Source organism: Adelges cooleyi, unplaced genomic scaffold (genome assembly GCF_023614345.1).
Source record: "Adelges cooleyi isolate 19-005CV unplaced genomic scaffold, UGA_ACOO_1.1 ACOO_flye_CR_arks_rails_tigmint_CR_PRNA_793, whole genome shotgun sequence".
In the NCBI taxonomy this organism is placed as follows: Eukaryota; Metazoa; Arthropoda; class Insecta; order Hemiptera; family Adelgidae; genus Adelges; species Adelges cooleyi.
In genome coordinates this window covers 382,802-394,119 of record NW_026096506.1, presented here as the reverse complement: position 1 = coordinate 394,119, position 11,318 = coordinate 382,802, and the positions used below count along the sequence as shown (strand labels likewise).

The window sequence follows — 11,318 nt, the reverse complement described above, 5'->3', positions numbered from 1 at the left end:
GTGTGTGTGTGTGTGTTATTAATATTTATTTTATTAGTACAATATCATTACAATCGTAATAATAATAATAATAAGATCATATTTCGTTTACTTGATATATATTTATTTAGGTAATAATAGCTAACAATACATTTATTTTTTATTCTATTGTCAGTAATCACATTTACTACTACTCCTACTTATATAATTGCGTGTGTGTGCGTTGTCAAGCAGGTCAGTCGTCGATCGGTCCGTCATTATCTTTAGTGTACAATAGTCAACGGCAATTAGTTATTTAATTTTTTTTTTTCTGCTAACTGACTATTGCACTTATCCATAATATTATATAACTATGGCATCGTGGCCGTATGTTAAATAAACTATTAATGCTAATATTTTTTTTTTACTTTGTGCACTGACCATGCGGCTGTCTAGGCAATAAAACTGATATACACTATTTCATCAATTGATATGGATACTAGTATTCAACACTATTATTATTATTACACTCAGGCGTGTGTGTGTGTGTTCGTTAATATTTATTTTATTAGTACAATATCATTACAATCGTAATAATAATAATAATAAGATCATATTTCGTTTACTTGATATATATTTATTTAGGTATTAATAGCGATACATACATTTTTTTTTTTTATTGACAGTATTCACATTTACTCCTACTGCTACTTATATTTGTGCGTGTGTGTGTGTGTGTTGCAATGCTGGTCAGTGTGTGTGTGTGTGTGATACCAGTAGTGATAACAGGATTGCGATAACAGGATCGTGATATCGGGATCGTGATATCAGGATTGTGATACCAGGATCATGATAACAGGTTCGTGATAACATGTTCGTGATAACAAGATCGTGGTAACAAGATCGTGATAACAGGATCGTGATAACAGGATTCGATACGGCCAAAACATACTACTGAGGTACCTAGATCTTAATGTTTTATTTGGAAATAAAATATTAGTTAAATATTCAAACGTACATGAAATTATATGATTTTTTATGATTTTTAATGTACCTGAAAACTTTGCAATGTTTTATAATGATTTTGTACTTCTATTGAGCATCTACTAAAATGCAAATCAACTAACTCCCTAAAATTGCCTTTGTTTAAGAAATTTATACTCTCATCGTGTCCTCGAAATACCAATCTTGCTTAGCCAAATACAACCCTAAATTAATCAAGTGTTCCACACTTAACCTATTCAATCTCGTATTTTCGTTATAACGTATTTTAAATAATTTTCCATGCTCAGTTATAACATCCACAACACTAAAGGTATTTTTTTCTAATTTTTTTAGATTTAAATAATTATGGAAATGATCTTTAGATGTGTCTTTGAATACTTCTTGAAATATTTTTGAAATCAGAGTAACCTGATGTGGTCCAAACAGAATTTGTTTGGAAATTGTATAAAAATACAAATTATCTAGAACTACTTCGGCTGAGAAGGTTTAGTTTTACGATGATGTGTTTTTATTTTTGTGTCTGGACCCACGATATCTCGGAAACCGCTGAACCGATTTCTTCGTGTAGCAACTCTATAGAACAGATATCATACCTGAAAGGTACTCTAAAGGGTCAATAATTTTAAAAAGACCCCTGCCCCATCAAAATCGAGAAAAACGCCCAAAAAATGTACACATTTTTCAACTTAAAATTACGATGCTCTATAACTTTTTAAAAATAATCGAAAAAGTTCCGAATTTATATGAATTTTTCTTCAAACATAGTACTATCGATAAACATTAACAAACCAAAAAAATATCATAAACCCTTTCTCTTAGAAGGGATAGATTTTTTTTCTTTATTTCACTTTCAGTTATAATAAAATCTGTAGACCTGTGACCCCTCCGTCCCCACTACGCCCCGACCCCACTATGCTGTCTTTAATATACTTAACACCATTTTGTAAACAAATTTATATTGCGTATCCGATGATGTGTAAATATAACTTAACTAGGAAAATTTTTAAAAATTACGTTATTTTGACGTTAATATAGAACCAAGTAAAAGTTAGTTAAATGACGGCCCAGCCTTGTAAAAATCAAGTAACGTAGTAATGACGTTTCATTGGCTGTAGTTTACTTTGATTATCAGACTACCGTGTAGTAACGTGACTTAAGCTATATCCCTTTACTCGAGAATGAATAATAAATAAATAGAACACTTTAATTATTTGACTAAGTAAAATGAATTTATTATATGTTTAACGACAAGACTACCTACATAACAACATAGCTTGGACAACACTGACCCTTTTCCCTTGCCCTCTTTTGATATGTATGCAGTACAATCGATATACATAGGTATACAGTGGTAAATTGATAATATAATAACAAATAAAGATTAAATACGAAAACAAGTTAATTAGTAATGCTGACTACAGCATCATGCGATGTTATTCTACTGCCGTTAACTAAAAGAATATAATATTATGTAACAGGTTAGAATATAATCCAATTAAAATATATTGATAAAATAATAACATGTACTTTGCGTTTATTACATACCTTCCCCCCTAAGTATAAACACATAATTTTATTTATAACTTAAAATTAAAGTATACAATAGAATTTTTGTTTATATAATCATAATGCACAATAACATAATAAACAAAGTACATTTAGAAATAATAATCCCATATTAAATTTGGGTAGTAATTATGGGTTGAAACATCGAATGATTAGTATGATTAATTTTATCCACGTAGGGTAATTGAACAATTGGTGCATCATAATCTGGTTCCGGCACAGGTGGTGCTCGGTATGAATAATAATGATTAATACAATAACATATATTTATTACAATAAAAATACATACAATAATTAAAATAACATATAACATTATAATATCAGTATCGGATTGTAATAAATGTAATTTTGTTAAACTTACACTATGATCTATACGCGAATTAGTATCATCTAAATCATTTGAAATATGATTTAATTCCTGAAACTTATTGATTTTGGAAATCTTTACCAATCGAACTGAATTATTTTTTTTAGTCATAGAAAAATTTGGAAACGCCATATTTTTAGTTTTAGGTGTAACATCAATAAACCTACTATTGTTAACGTGATTAACTGATTGTAAAATATTATGAGCGGTATAACCCTTACATGTATACTCAATAAATAATAATCCTGTATTTTGTAGTATTGTTACAGAAGTTTCTTCCTCTTCCTTACACATAATAACTACTTTTTCAGTAATTACTGAATAAAACCAAGTATTACTAAAAGTAAGTTTATGGAAAAGACTAGCAGTTAAATTGAAAAAACTGTACTCACAATTAAGAGGAGTTTCAGTTGGATTTAAAAATAAAGAAATTTCACAAAGTCCACTATAAGACTTGGAATGTAATGGTTGATATGCGTAACACAAGTAATAATTCAATAGAGTTTTACATGTGTTAATTTGATCTCTAGTAAAATATGTGTAATATTCCTTAGATGCACTAACAGCAATAAAATCATACTCATGAGAAATATGAGCAAATAGAGAATTGTTTACATGTTTAGGCATAGGAATTAACCCATATAACATTAACTGTTTAATCGACCGCCCGGATATCTATAGACGGGTTGGGTCGGATTATTAGCGTGGTTCAATTTTTAAAGGATTCTTAAGATAAAAGGGGATAAAATGGACTGTATAGTATGGAGATAAAAGACGGTACTAAACAATAAATAGATATGTAGAAATTCAATGCAATAAAAGTGTATGTATTAACAAATGATAATATTAATATAAAACTATTAAATAAAGGGGGACAGGGGGGAGAATACTTATAATCTAATGCCATCCGGCGCAACAATATAGAACAACAAATATATTATAATAGACGGTACTTATCGACCATTGATTATTTGCACGTGTATTGACTTTGATTCGATGATGACCACATACATGAATCTTCCGCCACACACACCACCGGTCGGCTGGGCGAGCTAATTATGCACCAGGGTGCATGCGAATCGCATGGGCGATTTTATTATAATGCGTACGGAGGTACGAGCGAATCGCTAGGGCGATTTCAACAAAACACGACTATGTGTAGTCCGGGCGAATCGCTAGGGCGATTAACTATAATGCGTACAAGGGCACGCGCGAATCGTTAGGACGATTAACAACACAAATGATTTTTGCTAATTAGCGACCATGAGGCGAAGGCTAATATGGCGGCGATGGAAATCGGCGCTCGCGTCGGGAACCAAAACGTTCGATGCGCACACCGGACAGAAGAACGATCGAGAGTGTATCGAAAAACGTTATATTAACGCTATCCCGTAAACTGGTGGTGGCGGCACAGACAGGGTGGCCAATTCACCACATACGTGTGTGTGTGTAAGCGGATCCAACATACTCCCAGCGTTGAAAGCTGAAGGCTTTCAAAATCCCACGTTCTTCACGTGATCAATAGGTGATATTAAATTAGCTTTTGACTTAAAATTATTACTTAAAATTATTACAATACTTTTTTTTAATGTACCAGGAAAGTTTTAGGAAAGGATTAAGAAGAGGGCAACTTGACGAGTTTTACTACTGGCCGTTTAATAACTCCATTTTGCGTTTTTACAGTTACGGTACGGACGATCGAATCGGAACCGGGATGGACCTCAATTACGCGCCCGAGATGCCAATCGGTAGGCGAACGGTTTGGAGCTTCAACGATTACGAGGTCGTTAATTGATAAGTTTGGCGTTGTACTGTACCATTTGAGACGGCCTTGTAATGTACTCAAGTACTCCTTTGTCCAGCGTACCCAAAATGATTGATGTAGCTGTTTTAAGAGCTCCCAGCGGTGAAGACGGTTGGTTTTGACATTTGTAAAATCCTTCTCCGTAAGGCCATTATTGGTTGGCCGACTAAAAAATGACCCGGTGTTAGGGCACATAGATCATGCGGATCGGACGATAAGGACGATAATGGTCTCGAGTTAAGAATGCCTTCGATGCGTGTAACGAGAGTATGCAATTCTTCAAACGTCAAAACTTGTTGACCAATAACATGTTTTAAGTGATGTTTTGTACTTTTTATAGCGCTTTCCCATAAGCCACCCATATGCGGCGCGGCAGGTGGGTTAAAATGCCATTGACACGGTACCCGAGTCATAACAGCCGATTGCGTATTAATGTCATTAAAAAGTTCTTTTAATTGACGCGCTGCTCCGATATAATTACTGCCACAATCTGAATATATGTTACTAGGTATACCCCGGCGGGCGACGAAGCGGTCTAACGCGGCTAGAAAAGCATCCGTTGATAAGTCAGACACGATTTCTAAGTGGATGGCTTTCACGGCCATACAAATAAATAAAGCCAAATAACATTTTTGTGTACGGGCATTGCGACGGCGACTTTCTTTGATTATAAAGGGACCTCCATAATCCATGCCGACGTTCATGAACACTCGGGTGGATTGAACGCGCGCTAGTGGCAGGTTGCCCATCAACGGATTAGGGTGTTTGGCCTTATGACGTATACATGGGACACACGTAAAAATAAAATGTCTAACCGCATCGCGACCGGAAAGTATCCAAAACTTACGTCGCATCATTGATAAAACTAATTTTGGACCGGCATGTAAATATCCCTGATGGTAATGCTTGATTATTAGTTCAGATAAGTGTGACGTTTTAGGTAGTAGAACGGGATGTTTTGCGTCTGCGTCAAGCGATGCGTAGCGAAGGCGGCCACCAACTCGTATAAGTCCGTCCGAATCAATGAATGGTGATAATTGGGCCAAAGATGCAGGTGTAACAACAAATCGACTTATTAATTGCCTTTTGAGATCATTAAAATATCTTTGTTGAGTCAACCGTACAGCTTGGTTTAAAATATAATGAAGTTCGGAAAATGACAGAGGGCCGGTCGGTGTAGGCTTAAAGCGGAAACATGTATGAGCGTCCTTTGCATACGGGTTAGCGAAGAAAAACGGTGTATAATTTGATCGGCGGCGGTTTCATTGTCAGCGTTAATAAGTATTACGGCCCTTTGTTGATAATCTGGTAATTGTTCCGGCTTTAATAGGTCACACTTATGTCGCGGCCATTGTTCAGCAGGTAATCGTAAAAACGTCGGACCCTCTCGGTGAATGTCACACAAGACCATTTCATGGGGTAATAAACCACGCGATGCCGGGTCCGCCGGGTTATCGGTTGTATTGATATAAGACCATTTACAATCCGGTAATAATTGTTGTATTTTTGCGATTCTGTTCGTTACAAATACTTTAAATGATTTTTGGCTGACCGTTAACCACGACAATACTACCGTAGAGTCGGTCCACGCATAAATATTTGAAATATTTATGTCTAGACAGGTTCTTACGCGATTTAATGTAGTAGCGAGTAATAGAGCAGCACAGAGTTCGAGGCGCGGCACTGTAGTTTGACATTTAGTGGTTTTGATTGGTGCTACTTTGGTCTTACAGGTGACGAAATTCACCGTGGCATGACCGGAACTGTCTACCACCCGCAAATATACAACGGCCGCGTAGCCACGTAGCGAGGCATCGGAAAATCCTACTAATTCAATTTTCGAATACACGCGCATGTCAATATGTCGAGGCACCATTATTTTATCGATTGACGGCAACTCTTTTACAAATTGACCCCATAACTTATCCAAGTCCTCTGGTAAATTACTGTCCCATTCAAGACTCGCTTGCCATAACCTTTGCATAAAGGCCTTTGCCCATAAGAGTATAGGTCCAAGCGTGCCTATAGGGTCGAAAAGTCTGGCGATTGTAGAGAGTACCTTGCGTTTTGTGAAAGGACGATCAGATTTAATATTAGTATGATAGGCAAACATATCCGAAGTAGGGTCCCAATGCATACCTAACACTTTTACGGCCGAATCATTTTTTGGGTCTAAAAACAACAGCGGCGAATTACTCGTCCACTTTTTGAGAGAGCAGCCACACGTCTTAAAAAGTCCTATCAAGTCGCTTTGAATTATTAACAATTCCTCAACGGTGTCAGCGCCGGCTACAATATCGTCGACGTAAGTGGATTTGGTCAATACACCCTTTGCAGCAGGAAAATCGGACCCATTTTGAGCATCCAACTCGTTTAAGCATTTAATGGCGAGGTATGGAGCGGACGTAACTCCGTACGTAACTGTACATAGCTCATATTCGACAATCTCGGACTCAACTGAGTCCCGCCATAAAATATACTGATACCGGCGGTCTGAGTCACGCACTAGTACCTGGCGATACATTTTTGTGATATCGGCGGTCAACATATAGCGCTTAAGCCTACACTTTTGGAGAATGTCAAAAATATCGTTTTGGAGTTTAGGACCCGCTAATAATACGTCGTTCAGTGAAAACCCGGTTGATGTGGCGGCACTCGCATCAAACACCACACGTAATTTATCAATATTTTCTCCATCGCGTTTCACTACGGCATGATGCGGTATGTAATAATAACCAGACTGAGTAGCCGGGCTCATATGACCAAGGGCGGCGTACTCGGCCATAAAAGCACGATATTCGGCGTACAACGCAGGGTCTTTAATCAAACGCATTTCTAAATTATAAAATCGCTTTAGAGCTACCGCGCGTGAATTACCGAGGCCATGATACGGCGGCACTGTGTCAAATGGCTGGTTGACACTATTGGGAAGACAAACGGAATCGCGAAATGGAAGTGCTACACAAAACCGACCATCATTTGCTCGCGTAGTTGTTTTTGAAAACCACTCTTCACATCGTTGTTCTTCCGTTATCGACTCAATTGGTGTTGCGGCTTCCTCTATAGCCCAAAAGGAGCGCATAAGGTCATCTAATTTTACTGATGCCACTGATAAAGAATGAACAGGTGAGGTACTTTGTTCTTGCAATGAACCGCATACTATCCAGCCAAAATGTGTGTTTATCGCGGACGGCAAACCGTTGTGGTGTATGATGCCGCCACGAGGCCGCATTACGTGTGGGAATAAGTCACCGCCTATTAACATGTCTATCGGCGCGGGTGTATCGAATGTGGGATCAGCTAACAATAGATGTTTATAGCACTCGCGGACGGCGGACGGCAACGGTGATGTAGGCATGGTCGTTGTTATTTGCTGTAGTATTATGACATCGTTGCAACAAAAGGACGGTTCCAATTGTTGTCGCGGTAAAAGATAACAACTCGTTTCTCCATTTACTTCAGTGACAGGGTTTTTTCCAAGGCCCCTAATACTACGTAAGCATTTGCGTCTGGTGAGACCAAGCCGAGATGCACAACGAGTGGTTATTGCCGACACCTGCGAGCCACTATCTAACAAAATACGAATTGCCTGATAATTACCCCGATTATCACGTGCACGAATAACTGCGGTACCTAATACGACAGTATGATTTGCTTGCGATAAACCACAAAATTCTTGAACTTTAGGTTCTGAGGTATCTGGAGTTTCAGTACTTGAAGTAGAGTATGATGGCGTTTTTGACATTTTGAGCATGATAATTTAGATTTGCAATCAGCGGCGCGATGCATGCTACTCAAACACGAAAAACAAAGACTTTCTTTGACAGCGGCCTCGCGTCGTTTTTCTATTGCGTATGATCGAAAAACACTACACCGATATACCGGATGGGAGTCTGAGCAAAATGGGCATTTTTTTAAATCTTTCGGTGATCCGGTGGTCCCGGTTAATACAGCTCTCGGTGGTGTATATGTTTTGTTAGAATTATTTTTATTAACGCGTTCTTTTTTATCGCTATTGTAGCCCTTAATGTTCTCTAAAGTACGACAGCGCTGGCGAACAAAAATAATTAAATCGTCTATGTTTGGGATATTAGATTGCGTCACCGTGGCTTCGAATAAACGGCGTGTTTCTGGGTCTAATACTTTCGCGGCCATATAAAATAATAAAAAACCCGATAAATCCTCCACACCGAGATTTTTTTATGGCTGTTACATTATCATTAAACACATCAATAAAACCATTCAATGCGGATAATGACTCTGTAGCAATAGGTTTGAACGAAAATATTCTATCTAAATGTACCGATGCTAAGAGCCGTTGATTTTCATAACGCGTTATGAGAGCGCCCCACGCGTCGTCATAATTGGCGGCCGAGAGTGGGAAGGACTTTATTGTGTTTAACGCTGGACCCGATAAACATGATAATAATAGATGAAATCTGTCGATTTTATTAACATTTCTTGCGGAAACAAAAGACTCAAACCGTTCATAGAATGATCGCCATTTTTCGGGACTACCATCAAATTTAGGCAAATCAAAATTCGGTAAATATGTACTGTATTGCAGTTGAGGCGTTATAGGTGTCGATATGTTACTCGCGGAAGTGACTGGCGTCAAAACTGAATTGATTTTAAAAATAAGCGTCTCCATTACGTCAGTAACTGGAGAATCAATACATTCGAATTCTTCGATCAAATCTCGGTCAACCGAAGCTTCAATTACAGCATCTTGGTGTAATCGAAATTGCATAGCAAGGGAATCTAATTGTCGAGAACGAATTTCTAATTCAGGCGTTAGTGATGGGTCACTTTTCGCCCTTTCCGCGATCGCGTATATTTCTTTTATCGATTTTAACGCACGATCGCGTGATAACCGAGCGATAACAAGCGCCTTGTTGTTACCCGTGGTTTTTGCACCTTTTTTCGACATGATTACGTTTTAAGAATATCCGGCCCGAAGGACCAAAATGTTTAATCGACCGCCCAGATATCTATAGACGGGTTGGGTCGGATTATTAGCGTGGTTCAATTTTTAAAGGATTCTTAAGATAAAAGGGGATAAAATGGACTGTATAGTATGGAGATAAAAGACGGTACTAAACAATAAATAGATATGTAGAAATTCAATGCAATAAAAGTGTATGTATTAACAAATGATAATATTAATGTAAAACTATTAAATAATGGGGGACAGGGGGGAGAATACTTATAATCTAATGCCATCCGGCGCAACAATATAGAACAACAAATATATTATAATAGACGGTACTTATCGACCATTGATTATTTGCACGTGTATTGACTTTGATTCGATGATGACCACATACATGAATCTTCCGCCACACACACCACCGGTCGGCTGGGCGAGCTAATTATGCACCAGGGTGCATGCGAATCGCATGGGCGATTTTATTATAATGCGTACGGAGGTACGAGCGAATCGCTAGGGCGATTTCAACAAAACACGACTATGTGTAGTCCGGGCGAATCGCTAGGGCGATTAACTATAATGCGTACAAGGGCACGCGCGAATCGTTAGGACGATTAACAACACAAATGATTTTTGCTAATTAGCGACCATGAGGCGAAGGCTAATATGGCGGCGATGGAAATCGGCGCTCGCGTCGGGAACCAAAACGTTCGATGCGCACACCGGACAGAAGAACGATCGAGAGTGTATCGAAAAACGTTATATTAACGCTATCCCGTAAACCGGTGGTGGCGGCACAGACAGGGTGGCCAATTCACCACATACGTGTGTGTGTGTAAGCGGATCCAACATTAACCCTAATTGATCTACTAACGGAATATTAATAGTAAACACTAATAACTGTTTTTGTTTCTGATAAAAAACACTAACCTCGCTCAGTTTATATAATTGATATGGTTCAATATTATCTAAGTCTATAGGTAACGAAGTACCTTTAGGTAAAGCCAATTTAATTTCTTTCAAATGTTCGTGTAGTTGGTTGACTGATAATATAGATGAGTGGACTTGACCTAACCTAGCAACATTAATCATGTCGGAAATAGATTATGTTTCAAATGAATATTGTGAAAGAAGAACATTAAATAATAAGTATGTGTTAGAAATAAAAACCTACACAACCGCTGTTTTTGAGCCTCCACTTTAAAGACTCTATTTAATCTCATTTTACGAAAAATGAGAATAAAACACTAATGGGCAAATTTATGCAAAAGAAATGGTAATATTTAAAAACTAGATTAAATTTCCTTTAAAACCATACAATGCTCATTGCGTCACATATTAAATAATTATGAACAACTTTTCAACGGGAGCTATGCTGTTTCTGGGTTTCACAACTATAAAAAAAAACAACTAGCATTAAATGGAGAACAATAATTCCGAGAATGACTTTTGTCCGCCTAAATCAGCTATTTTGCCCACTGTGCGCCCGTTCAAAAAGCGCGCGCTATTCGTCCGACGTGGGTAACCGTGCGGTAACCGAATTCGAGCGTTGCGGTAACGGTGCGTTTGGTCGTTCTTTATCACAACTCCGTGGCACATTTTAACCTACTGCGTACCGTCTCTTTTGTTTATCTTTTTAGAGCTGCTATTTAGCTGGTCGATTGTCGATACTCGATTCATTTCTCTGG

The 11,318-nt window shown here is 37.9% G+C and overlaps 1 protein-coding gene across 1 annotated transcript; it reads right to left on the bottom strand.

The window, feature by feature from the left end:
* Positions 1 to 1,113: 1,113 nt before the first annotated feature.
* On the bottom strand, positions 1,114 to 9,630 carry LOC126845475 (uncharacterized). Its single transcript, XM_050584122.1, has 3 exons — positions 9,355 to 9,630; positions 6,183 to 8,289; positions 1,114 to 1,166 (listed from the first exon to the last, which is right to left on the bottom strand). The coding sequence occupies exons 1-3, from the start codon at positions 9,628 to 9,630 to the stop codon at positions 1,114 to 1,116; spliced, it is 2,436 nt and encodes an 811-aa protein (XP_050440079.1).
* Between the last annotated feature and the right edge of the window lie 1,688 nt (positions 9,631 to 11,318).

Excerpts from the sequence above, each read along its gene's own strand:
- LOC126845475 (XM_050584122.1), bottom strand. The coding sequence starts at position 9,630 with ATGTCGAAAAAAGGTGCAAAAACCACGGGTAACAACAAGGCGCTTGTT. Across the intron at positions 8,290-9,354 it reads TTGATTCTCCAGTTACTGAC|GCAATTCGTATTTTGTTAGA; the intron begins GTAATGGAGACG and ends GGTAATTATCAG. Across the intron at positions 1,167-6,182 it reads ACAACAATTATTACCGGATT|GGTTGTATTTGGCTAAGCAA; the intron begins GTAAATGGTCTT and ends TGATTAATTTAG.